Source organism: Mya arenaria, chromosome 4 (genome assembly GCF_026914265.1).
Source record: "Mya arenaria isolate MELC-2E11 chromosome 4, ASM2691426v1".
In the NCBI taxonomy this organism is placed as follows: Eukaryota; Metazoa; Mollusca; class Bivalvia; order Myida; family Myidae; genus Mya; species Mya arenaria.
In genome coordinates, this window is record NC_069125.1 from 74,549,261 (window position 1) to 74,573,120 (window position 23,860).

General features: G+C 37.9%; 3 protein-coding genes across 4 annotated transcripts; 1 reads left to right on the plus strand and 2 right to left on the minus strand.

Moving 5' to 3' along the window:
* The first annotated feature begins 2,700 nt into the window (after positions 1 to 2,700).
* LOC128232669 (uncharacterized) lies at positions 2,701 to 17,404 on the plus strand. Of its 2 annotated transcripts, none has more exons than XM_052946361.1 (14): positions 2,701 to 2,781; positions 5,198 to 5,251; positions 5,800 to 5,855; positions 6,007 to 6,771; positions 7,199 to 7,394; positions 9,907 to 10,073; positions 10,244 to 10,345; positions 10,650 to 10,821; positions 11,414 to 11,506; positions 12,128 to 12,216; positions 12,403 to 12,527; positions 14,315 to 15,464; positions 15,738 to 15,833; positions 16,508 to 17,404. In XM_052946361.1, the coding sequence occupies exons 2-14, from the start codon at positions 5,224 to 5,226 to the stop codon at positions 16,541 to 16,543; spliced, it is 3,075 nt and encodes a 1,024-aa protein (XP_052802321.1). In that variant the 5' UTR covers positions 2,701 to 2,781; positions 5,198 to 5,223; the 3' UTR covers positions 16,544 to 17,404. The 2 variants fall into 2 exon arrangements, with proteins under 2 accessions (XP_052802321.1, XP_052802322.1); XM_052946362.1 differs by lacking the exon at positions 2,701 to 2,781 and adding an exon at positions 2,784 to 2,895.
* Positions 17,405 to 19,526: 2,122 nt separating this feature from the next.
* On the minus strand, positions 19,527 to 21,392 carry LOC128229896 (uncharacterized). Its single transcript, XM_052941797.1, has 5 exons — positions 21,179 to 21,392; positions 20,589 to 20,970; positions 20,367 to 20,492; positions 19,978 to 20,097; positions 19,527 to 19,769 (listed from the first exon to the last, which is right to left on the minus strand). Exons 1-5 carry the CDS (start codon positions 21,389 to 21,391, stop codon positions 19,759 to 19,761), a joined length of 852 nt encoding a protein of 283 aa, XP_052797757.1. The 5' UTR covers position 21,392; the 3' UTR covers positions 19,527 to 19,758.
* Positions 21,393 to 21,552: 160 nt separating this feature from the next.
* LOC128231068 (acanthoscurrin-2-like) lies at positions 21,553 to 23,684 on the minus strand. Its single transcript, XM_052943489.1, has 5 exons — positions 23,624 to 23,684; positions 22,365 to 22,709; positions 22,141 to 22,232; positions 21,972 to 21,989; positions 21,553 to 21,606 (listed from the first exon to the last, which is right to left on the minus strand). Exons 1-5 carry the CDS (start codon positions 23,682 to 23,684, stop codon positions 21,553 to 21,555), a joined length of 570 nt encoding a protein of 189 aa, XP_052799449.1.
* Positions 23,685 to 23,860: the final 176 nt, after the last annotated feature.

The window sequence follows — 23,860 nt, forward strand, 5'->3', positions numbered from 1 at the left end:
AATAGGCAGACAAATATACCCTCAAATAATGTGATAATGCACCTAAATGTCGACCTTACGTGTTTGGAACATTTTCCACATACCTCCTTAATTGTACCGCAGATATTTAATTCGAAATCAAGTATTGACTGCTAGTCATTTGGTGGGGATATACATGTTTTGTATAACCTTTAACATGTTTCTGACAACATGGCGCTCCCTTGATTTAATACGTCAGTTAACCGGCGTATATCAATTCATGTCAGCCCTGCTTATTTCCGTCACTTAGTAGAATGTTTAAATTTATGTTTACCCTCCGAATTTGAATTATTATAAAACATATAAATACACGTTTTTACCTATTCAGGCGCGTCTGTGTTGTCTTGCATCAAAAATCTTCTTGTTATATATAGGGATACATGTTTGTAATTTTCAGTTGGAAGGTATACATGGATTCATTTTATATATAAGAAAACAAATCCTAAATGATAACTCTCCTTTAACTGTACTTCAAATTTGTGTTTAAGAACCGTTTTGTTGCGTGAAAAATCTTCTAAAACGACAAATAAAGTCATAAAATGAATAAGCATAACGTCTAAAAAGAGAACTTAAAAGAAGTTATTCGCTGTTCTTTTAGTTTGGCTGGTCGCCGACCATACGAGTTCGTTGTTTTTTTTAAAATATATACTTTCTATGAAAACGATTTGTATACACGTTGTGTTAGTAAATACGCATGTAAGAATCTGATGGTTAGTTCATATGTATTTGATAGAAAACATAAGTGCCAAAACACGAACTAGATAGATAAATTTAAGTTTAAAGAATATGATATGAAAACTTAAAGCGTAATTCAAAGGAATTGTGATTAACGATAAAAGCAAGGGCGGATCCAGGACTTGGCGTTAGATGGGGCATAACTTAGGGGCGTAATCTTTTGAGGCCGGAAAGATAACGCGACAGCACTGAATTTTCTCGCGATATCGCAAGGTGTCAGTTTATATAGTCGTTTCCGTGAAATTACGCATGCCGGCGATGGCCGAGAAACTACGATTGCGAAAATTTAATGTCATAAATCCGTCATAGTTCGGACATTTCGGTTTGTTCCGAATGCGTAGTTTTTATTATTAGTAGTAGTAGTCATTATTACTATTAAGGTCATGGCTGTGTATTATACGTGATTTGGCTCTTTATATGAAGTTAAATAGATATGGCGTTAGTTGTTGACCATGTTTTTCTCTCTTTATTTTATAGTTGTATTTAATGTTACGGATACGTTATATAGAATATGAGCTGAGTTAATTACAATTATAACAATGTGATGAACTTTTAGATAAAACAATATTACATAAATACATACAACAGAACAAAGACAAAATACATTAATACAGCGAGTTTTGTTAATTTTATGTAGGATATCAATTATATAAAACACGATACAAAGAAATATACATCTTATTCTTATTTTACAAAAACAACAACACACACACACACACACGTACGCACGCACGCAAGCACGGCACACACGCACGCACGCACGGACGCACACACACATTCGCGGCACACACACACGCACGCACGCACACACGCACACACACACACACACACACCTAAAGTCTAATCTCTAGTTGACCTTGACACTCGTCAAATCGCTACTAATATGCTTCTGTTAACCGAAACATGCATGTAAATAAAAAAATAAGTAATTTGTTTAAATTACATGTCTAATTCCAGCAGTACTAAATATCAAATAACAACTATTTGGACCTCAATTGAAATGCTATCAGAATAGAAAAATAAATAAGCAAATACCTTCAATATGATGTTCCCCTCCCAAATAAATAAATAAACTTTATATAATTATATAATATTAACTGCTTACGCCAGAAACCAAAAATAAAATGTTCATAATAATTATTTTTGGCCCAAGGTTCACCAAAAAAAAGAAGGAAAAGGACTGTCATTTGTTAAAAACTCATGAAAACATATTATCATTGGTTACTAAAAGATAATGAGAAATCAGTAATTCCATAGTTAACCCATCAACAGACATACATCATATGATAATAGTTAACAGTAAACACTTATCATTTCCATATAAGTTCCGTAAACTCTCTAATAATCACATGTGTAGGATTATTCATGAGAAATCATGAATCTTCATAATTCGTCTAAAGTAGCATTGAATTAACTATTGAAGCCTTAATAAAAACATGATTTGTTTGTACCTTTCGGTCAAGGATAACCCGTGAAAGTGCAAACACTTATTTCTAAAGGGGTCCTTTGTATTTGCTGAAGGGACAGCAGGCTGAAGAGACAGTGGTGAGATACCCTCGAAGAGACCCCTTGGTTCTTTTACGTGCTCGGTGTAAAGCACCGATACACGGGTTACAACTTTCCTGGGTTAAACCAGTACTGAGTACACCACATTTCCAAGCATTACTGTACCCTTTTAATGCCAAGCGCCAGGCAAGGAAACTACTTGTACCAACGTTTAACGTATTTTCAGTATGACGCGGTCAGGGATCAAACCAACGAACCCCCGCTCCGTAGGCGGATGCTTAACCACTAGGCCAAGGAGACACCTTGCATCAATATGCAATATGCAATATGGCTTGTTCTGTCAGTTGTGCGCTTTACAGACGACTAGCGTATCACCACTGTTTACGGTTGACTGTAGCCTTTAACAGACCCTTGCGGCAGTGGATGCATAATGCGCATGCGCGGCGTGCTTGGACATGAAACTCAAAACAAAAACAAACCTTGCATGCGTTTAAACGATGTGTTTTTCAATATCTGATCGGCGTACGTATTCCTATTCAATATAGTTATTAAGGTTAAGTTTGTTGTTTTTTAGTTGAAGGAAAACACGCTGAGGCTCCCGAACCAATTTTAGTCCAAATATTCTCCTTGGCCCAGGTTGGTGCTCACTTTTCCTGTCACTTGACAGGTTCTTTTTAAAAACACACGACTCTGATACTATAGTGCAGATAAAATAATTGTCCTTTCAAACAGATGCATGCACACAATACTCTATTGCAGAAATGGTGTCAAAATTTAACCATTCTGCATTTTTTTTAATTCAATAGAAAAAATGCAGAAGCAGCTGATCACACTATAATTACCCTGCATCGAAAACATTGCCTTAAATCAATTACCATTTAAGATAAGTCAAAGAGAGTTATGTTATAAGTCTGCTATCAAAATGCTGTTTAAACAACACCCTTTCATTGAAAATTACTTCATACCCATGTTTGGCATCTCCTAAATGGTCAAGAAAATGCCCTGGGAGTATGGTCTGATAATAGCAGGCTTATTTCTTGCTATTGGAGTAACGAAAGTACAAGTGCCCTGTGGCTTGATCTTAACGCAATACGAATTTCAAGCGCTCTGGTGATATGGATTTTGAAAAACAGACGCCCTGGTATCAGGGCGCTAATATGGGCTGGAGTCTGTTTTGAAAATAAGAACTTTTTTGTGGGTGTAAGTACCTTTTAAGCTAAATTGATTTAACTTTTTAAAGTTATATTTTTTTTCTGATTATTATTTTTTAGTATTTAAATGTTTTTAGCAATTAAAATGTTTACTACAAATATTTTATTTTTTTTTTTTATTTATTAAGCTTAAAACAAACTTTCTTCTTTATTATAATGCTTGCATGATCTGTAGGGATATATTTGAAAATGAGTACATGATCGCCATTTACTTAACTAAAGGAATGAGAACTTATGCTAATGAAGTAAATGAAGGAGATTGATACTTTATACTATTTCATTATGTAATTGATATATATATATACACAATAATACACTCAATAAATAAAATGTTTGCGAAAATACCAGAATCCACATCAGTCATAAGTTTGCACTACTATACATCGAATCCAAATTCCAAAAACAGTATTATAATCTAATTATTAAGCATGCTAGGGGATTGTGGTAGATTTTGCGTTAACAATTCTGCGTTAAAGTTTTCATTTTATGTAATAGAATCAAGAGTTTCGATCCAATGGTTATCAAACTTGGTCAGACTATTTGTCGGCATGTTATCTTGAATATATATGAATATGGGTCATCTCGGGTCAAAATCTAGGTCACTAGGTCAAATCTTAGGATAAAATATTTCTACGTCATAAATTCAACATTTTTTTTCATATCTTGATAAAACTTGGTCAGAATATTTGTCTGCATAATATCTTGCTTATTTTTTATATTGGTCATCCCAGGTCAAATTCTAGGTCACTAGGTCAAATCTTAGGAAAATCTTTCCACATCATAAATTCAACAATTTTTGTCAAATCTTTATGAAACTTGGTCAAAATATTTGTCTACATGTTGTCTTAAACATTTGTGAATATGGGTCACCTCAGATCAAAAGCTAGGTCACTAGGTCAAATCTTAGGAAATAGTTTCCCGATGTCATATGCTTACCAATAAACCTATCAATATCAGTCAACAACTAAATTCAATTGCTATTTCATAAACACACGTCCCAATCATGAATTTCATAATTTATCTTCCCATATTTCTCAAAAATTTAAATTTTAATTAACTTTAAAAATATTTGTGTACATGTAATCTTAGATTATAAAGTGTGCCATCTAGGGTCTAAAACTAGGTCTCTGGGACAGATCTTATTGGAAAAGCTGATGTATTTATAAAATGTTCATTTTTCCCCACACAAATGGAATAGTTTCTGTTGATCAGGTTATTTATATGAACTATATCTCCAATAAGTATAAAAATGGGTCCTTTTGGTTAAAAGTACTAGGTCACTAGCTCAAATCCTAGGTTTTCTAAATTGCAGTGTCAAATAAAAAATCCGGCTTTAATGCGGGGTTGCCGCATTGGCGTCTTGTTTTAAATTAGACAAACTAGTAAGTCCTTTTATTAAAACATGACTCTAGAATATATGACACAAACAGTTTATAATATAACCATACAGCTCAGGATGTTTGGGTCATGATTTAGTTGGATTTTATTACGTTATGTTTAGTATGCTCTTAGTGAACTGGTGTTTTCTAGTGTATTTAAGCTAAAAACACATTTAAAATGATGTGATAGACTGGGCCTACACCGGGGACCATGGCACTTGGTGGGAGCAATAAGGGAATTTATCTTTTTATATCATTTAAAAAAATATGCTTATGCATGAACTCTTATAGTGACCAATTTTATTGCAATGTGTCAATGTACATGTAGTTTTAACTGATTTGTTTCAGATGACCTGCTATTTTGAAAGTGTGCTATGGACGACACTTTTGCAGATGAATCAGGTACCAGGGACTTGTCATGTCTTCCATGTATTGGGTAAACTAGATGATACAAAGTATACATTGAATGGAGATATATTTTTGTAAAATCAATACAGTTATGATGTGATAGTACCTCCATCTTCATTTAAAATGATTACTCAATTTACTGTATACAAAAGTGTGCAAACATTAAAGGTGTATTGGATGTAAATCATTTCACATATTTTAGTACAGTACATGGTACAATGTATCTCTTGAGTCTTGAACTGTACTGTGTGACTGAGGGTTTTACTTTCAGAGCATGTTGCAGAGAATTTTCGATGTTGATCTGATAATTACAACTAAAAATATAGTTGGGGATCTAAACCAATAAAATAAAGACAGTGTCTCATTTTTAGTTGTTATTGATGTTATTATCTGTGAATGGAGACTGCTGTAATTGTTCAGTAATTCAAAATGCCCAGTCAGAAGATTCAAGTGAATTCAAGTTGTATTCTTCAGGCCACAATTTCTACTTAAACTATTACTTCGTTCTCTGTAACATATTATGATGTTCCATTTTTTGGCAGGTATTCCAGCCCTTTCCAATGCTGATGATATACCAGTGCACAGCACTCCAATAAAGGTGAGTTAAATAAATTAAACAAATAAAACTCATTATATTGAGTTGATTTGCATTCCTATCCAATCAGGTACACTACGGTACAGTGATTTTGACTACAAGTAGTACTGGTAAAATACTTCGTGTGTTGTGATCATTTTGAATCTGTTTATAGGGAGGTAAAGTACCTCTTCCATCAACCAAAAATGTGATGCGAGCTCTCATGTCGAAGCATGCTAACAGAGATGACTATGAAGAAAGTCTGCAGGCAATACATGACCCAGACAGGATCAGGGGCCACCCAAACAGGGAACATCAACAGTACAGCGGGAAACCACAGTTGGTGGAGAGGAGGAATGATCAAGACCTCTCATTCATTGACAATCTCAGACCCAGCACACAAGAACATCCATCCACTAAAGCATTCCACCATGAAAGACAAGCTATGTCAGACCTCGCTAAGAACAAAGTCCAAAGTCAGCATGTAAGAGATTCAGAAAACAAAGGTGCTAAAAACATTTTCAAATCAAGTTTGAAATACACTGATGGATTATTTAGTGTACCAAATGTTGAAAATAGTGACAATATTGCATTTTCAAGCTCAAGACATAGAGACAGATCTGTTGATGATAATGACAAGCAAGGTTCTAAGTCTATAAGGTCTGAAGACAATACTCCATCATCAAGATTATCTAGTGGTCGACATGAAGAAATAAATGTTCAGACAAAAGCAAGGATTAGTACGGAGTTCTTGGAAAGTCCCAAGTCATCAAGCCCCAAAAGTCAAACACGGTTGCTCAATAAGACAAAAGAGACAGAAAGAGATGCTCAAGGGGGCAGAAAACACAAGGAAGTGATCTCTGGCACACCAGAGATGAAGAGACCAACTATACACAGTCCCAGAGCACAGCGCAACACCAACAAGTCACTCTCTAAACAAGTGAGTCTTCCTCTGTCATTTTTATCTTGTCTGTTGTTGTTTTTTTTCCAATAAAACTGGAGAGTCAATCATTATTCCACTATATATATACTATCAGACATTCACTTTTCTTAATTAGTTTATGATTTAGCATACATGTGTACTTGTTTTCACTATAAATGAAGTCACAAATGTACACATATAGAAAGACTTAAAATTATTCGGTGATTAAGAGATGGTGTCTCATGATCTACCAAAAATTACTAGTGTTTATCTTCAAACTTTCAAGAATGGAGGATGAAGAATTGCACTTTGATTATATCTAATTTTCATAAGTTTTTTATTGTAGTCATTTTATATGGTGTGTTCTCAGAGATGGGGACCTCATTTTCACATGTTCCCCTATTGAAGTATTTGAAGACATTATGAACCTGCCACTTGTTTCCAGAATACAAGCCTGTGTGAGCTTGAGAACATGACGTTACAGAAGCAGCGCGCAGAGATTCAGCTGTTGGTTGGGGAGTTAAGGGACCGGGACCGTGAACTCAGTGACATGATGGCCGCCCACCAGCAGCAGCTGACTGCCTGGGAGCAGGACCGAGCCCGCCTCACATCCCTGGACAAGAAGTGTGCACAGTATGAAGGTGGGTATGTCAACATAGTGGGAAACACTTAACACCTGATAGGGTAGTGTTGCAGGGTGGGTGTCAGATTTGTATTGGGTCACGGGTGTGTAAGAATGCTGGCTTATTTCAATATACTAAGACTGACTAATGACTTATCATGGGACAGTTATGTGAACTAGTCCTCTCTTGTATTTGCACCTGTTTTCTTAGTGCTTCAATTGTAGTTACTGTATTGTAAAAACACATTCAGATGATTCTTTAGGTTATGTTCTGGTATACATAAATTAAAAGGAATTCATTTGCGTCACTGATTTGTTCTCTAAATATAATATTTTTTTGTATTGTGTAATGGATCTAAAATTGAGTCATTTATGGGATTTCACATACTTTAATAATGCACTGAAGTTATATTTAAAGATTGTAACAGTATAAGCATGATTTAATTTTAATTTTGCATTCCAATCCAGTGAGATACGGTAACCACCTGGTTGTAGAACTAACATTTTCACGGAGAGTAGTTTTGTAGATATGAGCTCTGGTACAAACTGATAATCTTGCTCTATTCCTCTTTCTTTTACAACTCCACTTGGGGCATTTCACTGCTTACTTACTTTTTTGGGTTTGAGCGCTTGAACATATATATGATTGACTCACTATGGCAAAACCTACAAAATGACATTATTTTTTAAAGGTTCTGTATGTGTGCGCTGCTCAAATTGAAACGGCTTTGGTCAAAACTTAGTTTCTTTCAGATATGTTTTGAAAATCTATTCATACATATATATATATATACTCAGTGGGGATGTTTTTGCATTATTATGTTGCATACTAAAATCATGGACATAATGTTTTTTTGAGCCCACTTGTGCTGAGCGAGACATAGATGTAACAATGACAGTTACATGTATGTGTGTGCGTCTGTCCAGAGTCACCTTTGTACGGGCTGTATCTTGACCATGCATTATAGGATTTTCAAAAAACTTGCCATGAAGGTTCACCATAAAGAGATGGCATGTCGCGCACTAGACCCATGTCTGTACCTTAAAGGTCAAGGTAAGAGGTCAAAGGTTGAAATGTTTCTTGTCTGGGCTTTATCTCGACCATGCATGATAGGATTTTCAAAAAACTTGCCATGAAGGTTCACCATGATGTTGTGGCGTGTCTTGCACAGGACCAAGGTGTACACCTCCAAGGTCAAGGTCACACTTAGAGGTTAAATTTCAAAATGAGTACTGTTGATAGGAGAGGTCTGGACTGAACCTTTATCAGGGCTGTATCTTTACCATGCATTGAAAGATTTTCAGAACAAATTGTTATGGTGGTTTACCATGCTGAGACACCTTTCCTGTAGTTTTCTTCGGATTTATTTTAATTATGAATATGAAACATGGCTACTGTTTGTCAGTAAAATACTTTATTCCACTGTTGGCACAATAACTTGATTAATGGTTTGACCTAGAACCATGGAAGTCCAGTGTTAAAAAACCCTTGATCAGTACTTTGGGGGTCGGAGGTCAAGGTCTTGATCAACTTGTTATGAAGAATTCGGTGGCTTTAAACTTGAGAATGGTTTAATCCAGGGCTATGACACTTCAGTGGTAGGTTCCCTTGACCAGTAGATGACCACTATTGATATTGGGGCAGTAGGTCACAATCAACAGTGTTATATAAACTTTGTACTTGGCAAGTGGACAACACCTCTTGCATTACGTGTAAGATGATCAATGGTCAAGGCCATGGTTATAGATAATGCTTTTCAAATATTTCCTTGTCAAAGTTGTGCTCAGGGGGCTTAATGTTTAATATCACTAACTAGTATTAAAACAAATCTACCATAATCTGTTCTAACAATTTCATGTAAAAAATCTTATAAATTTTAAGTTTGAACTCTACACTACATGTATTATATCAAGTTTACGTTCATATTGTGTTTATGATTTTTCCACACTCTATTTAAATTCTTGAAGTATAGTTTCTGTGCTAGTCTTTGTTTTGGGCAGATAAAGATCATCCATACTGAAACATGTATTCACAATGGACATTCTTTGTTTAAAATTAAAAATACTTAATTGTAACTCATCTGGTTGAATTCTTGCATGATTAGATTCAATTTATAAACATAGACTTTAGATAGATCAATTTATATAAAAATATTTCTTATAGCAAACATTAAATGACCAGTAAATTAAAAAAAATAAGTGTAACAACTTGTTTTACTTCCTAAAAGTCTTATTCTCCCACTTTAAGAAACTATCGTTTCCTCAGCAATATGAGCTTCTTTTAATGTTTCTTCTTTTTTCAACACTTTATTAGAAATCTATGTTTTATATTTTATTCTATGAGTGAAAATCTTAGATAAATTAGATTATTAAGTCACCATACAGCATATAATCCTAAATCTTAGAAAGCTTTTTTGTTATTAAACACAATGTTTTATATGTAGCTTTTTTATATCAAACACAAGGTGTTAACAGTTTTTTGATTTTTGAACACAATGTCCTTTATGATAAAGACTGTCTTTTATGTTTAGAGGACTTGCGTAGTAAGACTGACCAGCTGCGCGACTACATATCGAGTATTCGGGCGCTGAAAACTCGGGAGGTGGATACATTAGAGCAGATGGAGTCGCTACGGGGAGATGTCTCTGCACTGGAGAACCAGAACTCTCTCTGCCGAGCTCACAACACAAAGCTTAAGGTGGGAGTTTAGTGTCTAGAGTAAGCATGACTAGTTATAGAAAGATATGCAATTCTGCAACAAACACATACACATATTGTTTAGGGAATGGCAAATAAAGGTAAATTCTCTGGAAATATCATAATTAGGGAAATTTCTCTTACTCTTCACTATATGATTCCTTTTCACAGGAGCGGATGTCAAGCTTGGAAAAGTCTCTAAAAGATATGACAGTGGCCCACAACCAGCTGCAAACCAAGGAACAGGAACTATCCACCACGCTGAGAACAAAGGTACAAGTGTACCATGCTTACAGGATTGTTATTTTTGTTGTTGTTGTTTTTTTGTCTGGGTTCTTAGAACATATAAAATGGGCTTACAATACACAAGAAACTGAAAATTTAAACAAATGAACTTTGAATTATACTAACCTCCGAAGCCTGTGTTGAGCATAGATTCATGAAAAAAAGCTTGTTGAAGTATACATGAGTCTGAGAAGAAACCAAAATTTTCTTTGTGACTTCATTTAAAATTTGCCATAAAGGGCTAGTACCTATATCTTTGTTGACACTGTCTGATCTGCTTGTATGTGATCAGGAGAAGGACATCTCGTCAGCAACCAGTCAGATGAAAGAGTTGAGTGAGCGGCTACGTCAGCTAGACCTGCGCTGCAAGGAATGTCAAGACCGTGAGAAGGATGCCCTCCGCGAGACTCAGGACTGGAAACAAAGATACACCAACGCCAATGATGACATACGAACACTTAAAGGTACACATCATACTCATACACCAGAGTGATGATGCTATGCATACAGCAAGTGCGTGATTTATCATTATCAAACCTCTGATGAATGATGAGGGGGAACATTTGTTGCCTGTATATTGCAATGTTTCACTATAAATACTGGGTACAGGAGAGCTGGAATGTAGATGATAGCAATGTTACACTATAAATACTGGTTACAGATGAGCAGGAATGTAGATAGCAATGTTTCACAGTAAATACTGGTTACAGGTGAGCTGGAATGTAGCTAGCAATGTTTCACAGTAAATACTGGTTACAGATGAGCTGGAATGTAGATAGCAATGTTTCACAGTAAATACTGGTTACAGGTGAGCTGGAATGTAGATAGCAATGTTACACTATAAATACTGGTTACAGGTGAGCTGGAATGTAGATGATAGCAATGTTTCACTATATAAACTGGTTACAGGTGAGCTGGAATGTAGATTGCAATGTCACACTATAAATACTAGTAACAGGTGAGCTGGAATGTAGATTGCAATGTTGCACTATAAATACTGGTTACAGGTCAGTTGGAATGTAGATAGCAATGTTACACAATATAAACTGGTTACAGGTGAGCTGGAGAAGAAGAGACAGGAAGTGGTACGTCTGGCTGAGGAGAACAGGTCTGCACGGCAACAGCTAGCCCTTGTACAGAAGGAAGCAGGTAAACACTAGACTCATAAGCCAGAACAGAGAATACAGCCTAGAACTTTATATTTAACAAAACATTTTTGTCCAGGTTAACTTTTTAGGTTAGTTATTATTAAATGTTTGTAAGTGCTTTCTATTATTTATGAACAAATTGGCATTCTTTTAAATAACATGACACTGTGCAACCTGGATTTGAATGTTTTTAACCATAAAACCAATAAAAAGAAAAAAAACACTAAAAAAATAAAACAAATTGCTTAATTACTGAAACTTAATCGCATTTAGCGTCATGTCAATTGGATTCCAGAGATGAGTTGCTTTAGCTGAGGGCTATTATTGGGCACCACAGAAAAGCCATTCTAACTTCAGTTACTTGTAAAACCTGCTTTTGAAAAGGATATCTTGCCTTTCAGTGAAAAATAAAATAGGTTCACAAAAAGGGAAAGAGCTTGGTAGGTTCATCCCCTCCTCCAGAAAATGGTTTTAAAAGTTAACTAAAGCCACACCACATATTGGGTTATTAATCACATTCTGTGATAGCTCTTCTTTTATTTGGAGATATTCTATGCAAACAGTGTTATAAAAATGAGCCCTCCATGTCACAATTCAATCACCATGATATTGTATGTTACAGGAATGATGGAGAGGTGCAAGGATGAGCTGATAGAGTCCATCAAGGTGAAACAGGAGAGGACAGACTCGCAGCTGAAAAACTACAGACAGGTGGGAACAGTATGCTGTACATCATAAACATGTGTATACAACTACAATTGGTGCAAGGCTTTAAGTTAGCCTTTTCAATAAGTTAGAACTGACTTGAAAACTCCTAGGCATTTCATATCAATGAGTGTATTCAAGTCATAGCCAATAAGTTCATCACCCTCATCTAAATATTTCTGTATGTTACAGCTGTATGAGCGGCAACTAAATGAAGTTGCAAGTCTACAGCTCCAGTTGGACACCACCAAAGAGGCACGCCAACAATCTAACCAGCTGGACACCACAAAGGAGACCTGCCAACACTCCAACCAACAGTGAGTAACGACCACATCTATAGGACAATAATACATGTTCATAAATTGTACCAGTTAGTCTAATTAGGTCTCCCCCCATAAATGGGGAGATGTATTGTATTTGCTAGAGTTGTCCGTATAAAGGAAATAACACATAAACCAGAAATATAAACCAGAAAAGTTCTGTATCATCTGTCCATCTGTCTGTCACAAATCCTGTCTTCTCCATATCTCTTGAATTCCCTGAAGGGTTTTAAAAAAAACTACCCACAAATTATCATCATTTTGAGACAATGTGCAGAGCGCATGTTACAACTAGCTCGATTTCAGGTCAAGGTCAAAGGTCATATGACTAGATTTTATGTCAAACTCCATATCTTTTGAACCACTAGAACAATTTAAAAAAAATGCCACATATGTAAACTGTATTGAGACAATGTGCTGGGCACATGTTACAACCTGCTCAGCTCAAGGTTGAGGTCACAATTATGTCAAGGTCAGAGGTCATATGGCTAGGCCTAAAAAAAATACTTCTGGTTTGGGTTACCCGACCCAACCTATGAAATAGGCGCCGACTGTGCCCCTTTTATAGTCCGTAGCCCTAACCAAACAATTTAAATATAATTTGGTTTTATAATATGACTATATTTTGTGTCCGCCACATACCTCTTGAACCGCAAGAAGGATTTTGAAATATCTTACCACAAATGTTCACCATATTGAGATGTGCATAGGGCATGTTACATCCAGCTCAGTTCAATGTCAAAGTCACACTGGTAAAAGGTCATATGAGTTTATTTTGTGTCCGCTCCATTTCTCTAGAACAGCTTTAAGTATTTTGAAATAACTCACTCCAAATGTTAACTGTATTGAGATAATGTCACACTTAAAGGTCAAAGTTCAATGATGTGCATAGGGGGAAACATCAGATTTTACCTCGACTATTTGAAGAATAAGGAGAGCTATACTATTCACCCTAGCGTCAGTGTGGGCATCGGCGTCACACTTTGGTTAAGTTTTGCATGTAAGCACCTTTAAGTCATTATCTCAGTAAATGCATCATTTATTGCCTTGAAACTTTGGATATGTATTCCCAACTATCTAACCTACTAAATTAATGAAGTTAGATAACACTTATTTGAATATAATGCAAATTATGGGCCTTTATTATTTGACATAGAAAATCTGGTTAAGGTTTTGCATGTAAAGAAATTCTGGTTAAGGTTTTTATGTAACCACATTTAAGTCAATATCTCAGCAAATACATCATGTATTGCATTAAAACCTTAGATATATGTATATCCAACTATCTCACCTACTAAATTAATGAAGTTAGATAACACTTTTTTGAATATAATGCAAATTATAGGCCTTTTTTATTTGACTTAGAAATTCTGGTTAAGGTTTTGCATGTAAACACACATAGGTTAATATCTCAGCAACTACTTGATGTATTGCATTTAGACTTTATACAATGGTACTCAACCACCCAACCTACTTAAATAACCAAGTTAGTTAACTGTTTTTACAAGTGAGCTGGGATATTTTGCATGTAACCACATTTATGTTAATATCTCAGCAAACATATCATGTATTGCATTGAAATCTAATCTAATTTTACAGTGATCCATGCATGTTTCGCCAAAACATTTCAATTTTTACACTGTAAAGCGGCAGAATAGTCGAGCGCGCTGTCACTGTGACAGCGCTTGTTTATTACAAAAACAACTTTCTGCTTTAGGTTTGTTTAAAGTTGGAAATATATATTCTTTTATAAAGAATGTTATGGGGTTTTTTTTGTGTTTCAGAGTTAATTCTAGTAATTCTTATCAAGGCAAAAATAGTCAAATGTCAGAGTATTCATGGGAGCGGCAGCCAGGCAACCAGCATTCTAGTCAGGCAGCTTACCAACATAAATACAGGGAATCTGACACACACAGCTCAGGGTATCAGTCACAGATCATAGAAAATCAAACAGGCAGCAACCATAGTCATGGTGGAACCAACAACAAGTATCATGGGCGAAACCAGTCCACAGGGTCAGACCATCTGGCTGAATCACGTCAAGCAGGTGTTCCGCAAAAATTTTACAAGCAAATGGACTCAAACCATACAGGATACCCTTCTCATATCCAGGGAATCCAAACACAGGGCAGCCGACCTCAGAGTTTGGTCTCTGATGGTGAGGACAGCAGACGACTGTCTGACATGGACAGCCTGCGCTCAAGCAGGAGATTGTCAGACCTAGAGGACAATATCTGCTCTGGGAGGTTGTCGTTTGAAAAGAATTTCAGATGTGCCATTCAAAAACCTGCTCAAATCAGTCCACAGAACAGTAGACCAGAAACAGTGCTAAATGGGTCCTATGAGCAGTCAGAGGGTCCCAGTCAACAAACTAGGTTTCATCATCAAAGAGGAAATTCACCAAGAGACAAAACAAGCAGTAACATTCAGGAAGAAAGGCGCAAAAAGTCTTCAGACTTGTCGTCAGAACAAAACTTCCAGTTCTCCTCTGTTCCTAATTCTAGAAGTACATATTGTGTATCCCCTGTAAGGAGTGAAGGATATGTAGTAATAGAAACAGAAGTACGGTTTCACCAGAACACTGGCAATGCCACTAACAGCAGCAAGACAAAGGAAGGTGCTAACAGTAGACTTCAGGATGAATCAAACTATTGTCAATCAACTATGCCAAATGGTGCTCATTATAATGTTCAGGAAAATACTAAGTCTGAACAGTCTGATAGCTGTGTTTCAACAGTGGATTCCAAAACCATTGGGCCAGACAAGCCCAATTATGGACAGGATTCCACTGCCCAGGGCAGTGCAGACACAGAGTTAGAGCGACCTTACACTTTCGAGAACAAGCTTACCTCTTTCTTAGAAGACCTGGATGATATTGACGACAGCATATGGAACGACAAACCCATCAACATTGAAATATCAACCATATCTCAGGTGTGTTTTTATTGTTGTTGTTCTATTGTTTTTGATTTTCCTATTGATAAATTATTCAATATTGTTTTGGAAAGAATGAGATTTGTTATCCAATATTACTTTTTAATCTATTTGATATTGAATGATATAAAAATCATGTAGCAAAGACAAGTTAGTCTAATGATATAATTGACTAGGCATGAGTAAGTCAATCAACTGTTCTATCAAAAGATTGGAGTAATAAATGACAAAATTAATACCAAGGCATGTTGTATGTTGTTATGTATGTTTCAGGGTGACTCCTCTCCTGCGAGCAAGCTACGGAAGCTGTTGGTAGAGTCCCAGCAGATGATCAACAACCTTGAGAGATCTGCAGAGTCTCCTGCCAGGGTAGGTGCTTCTATCCACTCTTTCATTGTAAAGTCACAACATGTGATCAAAAACATAGAGAGTTCTGGTCTGCAGAGAAGTTGCTGTGTCTCCTGTCAGGGTAAGTGATTGTATCCCTCTCTTACATGGTGGAATCCCAGCAGACGATTAAACTTGTCGAAGTAATTAGTTGCTGTGTCTCTTGCCAGGGTAGGTGATTGTATCCCACTCTAACATGGTGGAGTCCCAGCAGGTGATAGACAACTTGCAGAAGTTGCTGGGTATCCTGCCATGGTAGGTGATTGTATCCAACTCTTACTTGGTAGAGTCCCAGCAGGTGATCAACAACTTGGAGAAGTTGCTGTGTGTCCTGCCAGGATAGGTGCTTCTATCCCACTCTTACTTGGTAGAGTCCCAGCAGATGATCGACAACTTGGAGAAGTTGCTGTGTGTCCTGCCAGGGTAGGTGATTGTATCCAACTCTTATTTCGTAGAGTCCCAGCAGGTGATCAACAACTTGGAGAAGTTGCTGTGTTTCCTGCTACGGTAGGTGATTGTATCCAACTCTTACATGACAAGATATTTTGTCACCTGAAAGATGCCTACATCTCACGAACTACACAAACTGCTTTGTTCACATTTTATTGATTACTATGCTCTAGTTGTATTATTATGTTCAGTTTTCACTCTTTCAGAATGGTGAGGGTAGAGGCAGCCAGCAAGACTCATAACAGCGCCCAATTGTACTTCCTACTGTCCCTGTGATGGTGGACTGGGAAACTGACAACCAGTTTTTCATGTAAAAGATAAACCTAGACACAATTATAGACTAGCTAACTGCCAGGATATTAATTTTGACTCAATTAGCGAATGTTTCTAGTATTTTTAGTCCATGGCCAGTGTTATTGTTCGGATAAGATGGTAACTACTGTTGAGTTTTAATATGAAAATTGTTTAATGATCTTATAAGTTTTTAAGAACAGTTATTTTCATTTTAGTCAAATTAACTGTTATGGATTATTACTTGTTGCATGATTTTATTAATGGTAAAACGTTTTCAAGATTAAATCTTTATATAAGTGTTTCTTCCTAGGCCCTTGATACCCAATTGGAAACAGGATTGTAGTAGAAGTCACCCATGTTAGCAATGCTTACAAACTGGTGGAGGGTTAGGGTTAAGCACCCTCATACTTTTTCCCAACAAAGCTACACATATTTGTTTTTATTAGGGTGTTTTATTATAGTTATTAATTCATAATAGTTTCTGCAGACCTTCTTAAACGTTATTTAATGTTTTTTTATAAGGAAAGCTGTATTTTTTGTATATGATAGAAACGGCCTAAACTAATGACACTTTGGGTTTTGACCATCTCGTTATGTAGATCCATGCATTATGTGTATTCCATGAAAGAGTGTTTGTGTACTGCTCATGTTGACTGGCTAAATATTGAGTAAAACTGAAGTATTCTTAAAGTGTTATAGTTTTGAGATATTAGTGGCAAGTAATTCAGCTAAACCATAAACACACCTGTGATAACTGTGATAGAAATGCTTCAGAAGGAAGCGAATTATGAATAAATATTATTATGTTTTGTACAAGTTGTTGTGTCTGATCCAGATGATCTCTACCATTGTTCTATTTGTGATGGTCGGACCCGGGCTTGATCCACTGAATCTTTATTTACCGGCCTCCAATTCTGTATGTGTCAACATACTTGGACTGGGAATGTATATGGTATAAATTAATTAAAAACAAGCTGTTAAAGCCAAGTATAGCTCTGTTTAAGTACATGTGTTTTCTCTGGAGTTAATAATTTTTGACTTACGGCCCTTGATGTAATGAGAAAAACAAAGCTTTGGCATCCATTCGGTGCTCTTGAGAGTTATCTGCGGCCTGATTTGACACGTGTATACATGCCATTATTCTTACGTAACATCTGCATTTGTTTTTTTAGCTCCACTGGCCGAAGGCCATGGAGCTTATGTCGTCACAGATTGTCCGTCGTGAGTGCGTGCGTGCGTGCGTGCGTGCGTAAACTTTTACTTTAAACGACATCTCCTCTGAAACTGATAAGCGGATTTTGACAAAACTTCACAGGAATGTTCCTTTGGTGGTCCTTTACCAAAATTGCTCAAATGGTTCCGGTCCATTGCACAATATGGCCGCCAGAGCTAAAAATAGCAAAATCTTTAAACGACATCTCCTCTGAAACGGATAGGCAGATTTTGATGAAACTTGACAGTAATGTTCCTTGGGTGGTCCTTTATTAAAATTGCTCAAATGGTTCTGGTCCATTGCACAATATGGCCGCCACAGCTAAAAATAGCAAAATCTTTAAACGACATCTCCTCTGAAACTGATAAGCGGATTTTGACAAAACTTCACAGGAATGTTCCTTTGGTGGTCCTTTACCAAAATTGCTCAAATGGTTCCGGTCCATTGCACAATATGGCCGCCAGAGCTAAATATAGCAAAATCTTTAAACGACATCTCCTCTGAAACGGTTCGGCAGATTTTGATGAAACTTGACAGTAATGTTCCTTGGGTGGTCCTTTATTAAAATTGCTCAAATGGTTCTTGTCCATTGCACAATATGGCCGCCACAGCTAAAAATAGCAAAATCTTTAAACGACATCTCCTCTGAAACGGATAGGCAGATTTTGATGAAACTTGACAGAATTGTTCCTTGGGTGGTCCTTAACCAAAATTGCTCAAATGGTTCCGGTCCGCTGCACAACATGGCTGCCAGGGCAAAAAAATAGAAAAACCTTTAAAGAACATCTTCTCAGAAACCGATGATCAGATTTTGATGAAACTTGACAGAAATGTTCCTTGGGTGGTCATTAACCAAAATTTGTTAAATGGTTCCAGTCCACTGCACACCATGGCTGCCAGAGCTAAAAAATAAAAAAAACTTTATACGACTTGTCGTCGAAACCGATGACCTTTTTTCGATAAAACTTGACAGAAATGTTTGTTTGGTGCTCCTTTACTCAAATTGCCCAAATCATTTCGGTCCACTGCACAACATGGCAGCCAGAGCTATTAAAGTAAAAAAATTTTTTAAATAACTTCTCCTCAAAAATTGATGATTGTATTTCTATGAAACTTGACGAAAATGTTCGTTAGGTGGTCTTTGCTTGAACCTTTTGGCCAGTGGAGCACAGGCACTGATGTGCCTCTTGTTTAAAAACCTACATTACTGCTTGAGGCAGTTTTGATCGTACCACTGCGTGCTCAACTGTTTGTGGTGTCTCATGTCCTGCCGTATGGATGCCATGCCACTAGAACTGTGAAACCATTTACTAGTCAGCTTTTCCCAGTAGTGTTCCGTTTGGCTTCATAACTTTCACATTACCCGTATTCAATATATCTGCTTTTAATTGACAAGATATATGCGTTATTCCCGGTATAATTCCGTTTTATTTGATAGCTGCCAAGTACTTGACGTGTTCTATATGTCTCGATTTAGTTAACCAGAGCATGCGATATTCGTCATTCGCACACGAGTACACTCTACAAGGAATATGAGGCGGTAAAAGTTCTCCGTTTATAATAGAGAGAACTCAAAAATACCATAATCCACAAACTGATCAGCTAAAACCCAAAACACATTCAGTTGTAAATCTAATTTATTATATAACATAAAACAACAATTCAAGCTACGTAAGCCACATGCATGCACGTTATCTCCGAGGTAGGATTGTCTGGGGTATTTGGTACAGTACAAGATCTTGAACACTAGAAGTCACTGTCGGCTTAAATCACTTTCGAATGTAACAAAAAGAGCCGAATCTCTAAGACACCAGTGATGCTGCTGTTGCTGACACCGCGGGAGATGTCATGCATGCATGTGGACAGGGGACAAGACGAGGGCATTCTGGATTCCCGAGATTGGACGAGTCGTGAGTCGATACCGTTTCCAGGACAAGCACTAGACAGCGCCTAATATTTGCCTGAAAAAACAAATACAACTACTTGTGACTAGATGGAAATAGGGTTTAAGCAAAAGCTCCGTTTATATACAATCGCGCGTAGTTTTGAAGGCGATGTGCTCTGGGTTAACTTTAACTCACATGAAAATAAAAAGAAATTTATTGCGATTGCCGAAGACTTATAAAAAAATAATCGACGGAAAACAAATGATATATGTGTCTATATCACCTTTAGGGGCTCCACCCTTGCCCCCGGCTCCGCCTCCCATACCGCCATTGCCACCGCCCATACCGCCAGCTCCACCGGCGCCCATACCACCAGCTCCACCGGCGCCCATACCACCCTCACCTACGTATTTAAGGTAATTTGTATTTCTAGTAATATATTGAAATTGTTACATTAATTTATGTTAACTCGGTGTCCTTTTCTTTGTAGTGTATGACTTCGTGTACGTGGTATTGGTTCCCATTTAGTGGTTCTAATTCCTATATAACTGGTTCATTGTAAATGTGATCAAGCAAATGGTCATCAATCTTATTCTTATTATCGAATTGGTCGCAAATCACTTGATGGTTCACCGTTATTCATATTATTAAGTCTACATAACGCTACTGTACCTCCTCCCATACCGCCGCCCATGCCACCACCGGGCATCATCATCATGGGCATGCCGCCTCCCATTTTGCCGCCGCCCATTCCTCCGCCCCTCATTGGCATATCGCCGCCCATGCCACCGCCCATACCTTAATTTGGTAAAACAGCAATATAAACAATTGTTCTGAAATGTTTAAACAAAATCGAAAACTTGACATGTAATATATATCAAATATAATCTTTACCTGTGTTTCCACCGCCCATTCCGCTAGCGCCGCCCATTGGCACCATCATCATCATAGGCATACCGCTTCCCATTCCGACGCCCATTTTACCGCCTCCCATTGCCCCCATACCGCCGCCAGGCATCATCATAGGCATACCGCCTCCTATTCCGCCCCCCATGGCACCGCCTCCCATAGCATCACCTCCCATACCGCCTCCCATGCCGGCACCCATAGAAACGCCTCCCATGGCACCACCTCCTATACCGCCTTTCAAAGTACCGACTCCCATGCCGCCTCCCATAGCACCGCCTTCCATAGCACCACCTCCCATACCGCCTCCCATGGCACCACCTCCCATACCGCCTCCCATAGCACCTTCCATCATCGTTTGCATCATCATCTGTGATTGGACATGATTATTTAGTCTATATTATTCATTTCTATAAATTTGGTCAATATAAAATTTTAGATGGTATACAGCTGAAAAGTCGGCTAAGCAAAGTTTGTCAGAAATCTTGATTTTGATTGATATAGACATTTGTTTACCTGTTTAAGTTAGTATGCAAAATCAAATATTTTCATTTCCATGGTAATCTTATTATACATACCTGGTCCATCATGGAGATGCCGCCGCCCATTCCACCTTTGCTGCCGCCCATGCCACCGCCCATGCCGCCGCCCATTCCACCAGCGCCACCCATGTTTCCGCCCATACCACCAGCGCCGCCCATCATCATGGGCATAGCGCCCATTGGCATGCCGCCTCCCATACCACCACCCATGCCGCCACCCATATTACCGCCCATTTTTCCACCGCCCATTGCTCCCATACCGCCGCCGGGCATCATCATGGGCATGCCACCTCCCATGGCACCGCCTCCCATAGCACCGCCCATGGGCATACCGCCTCCCATGGCACCGCCTCCCATATTACCGCCCATTTTTCCACCGCCCATTGCTCCCATACCGCCGCCGGGCATCATCATGGGCATGCCACCTCCCATGGCACCGCCTCCCATTCCACCACCCTGGCCGCCTGAAATTCGGATACACATTGACCATATTAGGGGTTTTATTTGTTCAATTAATACTATTGGAAGCGATCGATTCGCTATAAATACATGTAAAACCATAACTATACCAAAACAAAGATAATATAAAAACAATGTACCTCTCCTGCTCGCATAGCGCTTGTATCCTGAAACCAAACCATAACGAGTTGTCAGTTGAGTCACTAGAATAAAACTGACATCTCGGATACTTATATTTACGTCAAAGTTATATACCTGAATATTTTAAAATAACTTTCGTAAATATGACTGTTTTGTAACTATCCAAATACAATTTTAATTTAAGTTAGTAATTTGAAGGCTTTATTTATATGTCTGTAACAATGCTTACTTTTGCCGCCGCGTCCACCTGCAAGAAAAAGTGAAACAAGTTAAGATAACGTACATATCTAATACCTTTTTTATGTACCTTGTCCTGTTCACTTTAATGATCCGGTAAAATCTAAAATAAGACACATTGGTACGCATTTTAATAGTCAAAAATACATTTTTCTCAAAACACTCAAACAAGTTCTAAACGTACCGCCCATAGCGCCACCCATTCCACCGGGCATACCACCTCCCATGCCGCCGCCCATTTTATTCATTCCACCTGCAAAAGCAAAATCAAAGATGCAAGTAACGGCCTACCAAGTGTTATAAAATATTAGAAACGAAATGAATAGGTACAAGCAAAAAAACTCAGATTTAAAAATAGTATCATGGAAGATAAGCAGACACTTACCCATTGGTATCATGGGCATTCCACCGCCCATGGCTCCCATGCCGCCCATGGGCATACCGCCACCCATTCCGCCGCCGGGCATCATCATTCCTCCCATGGGTATGCCACTGCCTATTCCTCCCATGGGTATGCCGCCACCCATGCCGCCGCCCATGCCACCAGTGGGCATCATCATCATGGGCATACCGCCGCCCATTTTTCCGCCGCCCATTCCACCGCCCATCATTGGCATTCCGCCTCCCATCATTGGCATACCGCCACCCATTCCACCGCCCATCATTGGCATGCCGCCACCCATACCTCCCATGGGCATACCACCACCCATTCCTCGGCCACCGCCGCCACCTGAAATTATATGCTAGGAAATGAAACAAATCTGCATCGTATAAGCCACGTCTATGATACAAAATCAGATAATTCCTTTATCGTTTTTTTTTCTCTGTAAATTTGATGTTCATGAAAGCAGAATTGAAAATAAAATTCTGAGACATTGTAAATCTACGTTACATTTTCATGTTCTCGGTTGATAAACATAAATAATAATTAATCAAATAATAACTGCAAAAATATTTGGCAAGGTTTTGACAATTGAAACTTGTGAATAAATTATCAATCTGGCCAAAGTGACAATCAGACGACAAAGCGTCCATAAGGATATGATTTTAATAAGATCGATGAATGTCATGTTCTAGGTCAGATATCGATATAACATTTTGGATTTAGCAGACTTGTCTCCCTTGAGTATGTGCACTATATGCTTCAACTATTCTAACAGTACTTTCATCATCTCCCGTAGCAAGAATTTCGAAGAAATAATCACTGAAATAATAGTCCTGTTTTTATATGCATATTTGCACTATAAGTAGTAGAATTCACTTTCTTGTTCCATTGCCTTGGACCACTTCCTGTTACATCTCATAAAAAATCAACTATAGGTTTCATATCATAACTTATAACCTTTAAAGGAAAACAATATGGGTTTGGGTTGTAAACCAACGACCGTCGGTTTATTAGCGGTACCAACTAAGCGTACTTGTAAACTTGGTAGTCCTTTCGCAAACTACAATACTTTGGGGGGAAAAGATCATTACCCGAAATGCTTAACGGTTTTTACGAAAAATCAGTTCTTACTTCTGACCTTGGCACGTTTTGGTAACTACTATACTCAAGCCCAATTTTGCGAATGAGCAAAAAATAAAAGATTGCAGCCATCATTTGAAATATATTTCAAAGTATCAAATAATTAAATAATAGTTTACCTCTGTATGCGAAAGAAATGGCAAACAGTGCCGAGATCAGGGTGATTCGAAGTGGATTCATCTTTGCTGCTTTATGTGAATTGAGACAGTGAAAGACGTTCGTGGCAAGTTAGATGAGGTCCGATGTTCACTCAGGCAACCTGTTGAGTAAGCTTCTTCAGTTGCTTATATAGCCTGAAGGATGCTCTCGGGGCGAAGGAAACCGCCACCAAATGCGCCCAGTCAGCGGTTGCTCCT

Coding starts and splice junctions, on each gene's coding strand:
- LOC128229896 (XM_052941797.1), bottom strand. CDS start 21,391: ATGGGCGGTGGAAAAATGGGCGGTAATATGGGTGGCGGCATGGGTGGT. Junction 20,493..20,588: donor AATGGGCGGTGGAAACACAG/GTAAAGATTATA, acceptor TACCAAATTAAG/GTATGGGCGGTGGCATGGGC. Junction 20,098..20,366: donor GGGCGGCGGTATGGGAGGAG/GTACAGTAGCGT, acceptor TTAAATACGTAG/GTGAGGGTGGTATGGGCGCC.
- LOC128232669 (XM_052946361.1), top strand. CDS start 5,224: ATGGACGACACTTTTGCAGATGAATCAG. Junction 5,252..5,799: donor CACTTTTGCAGATGAATCAG/GTACCAGGGACT, acceptor ATTTTTTGGCAG/GTATTCCAGCCCTTTCCAAT. Junction 5,856..6,006: donor TGCACAGCACTCCAATAAAG/GTGAGTTAAATA, acceptor ATCTGTTTATAG/GGAGGTAAAGTACCTCTTCC.
- LOC128231068 (XM_052943489.1), bottom strand. CDS start 23,684: ATGAATCCACTTCGAATCACCCTGATCTCGGCACTGTTTGCCATTTCT. Junction 22,710..23,623: donor CATTTCTTTCGCATACAGAG/GTAAACTATTAT, acceptor ATATAATTTCAG/GTGGCGGCGGTGGCCGAGGA. Junction 22,233..22,364: donor AATGCCCATGATACCAATGG/GTAAGTGTCTGC, acceptor TTGCTTTTGCAG/GTGGAATGAATAAAATGGGC.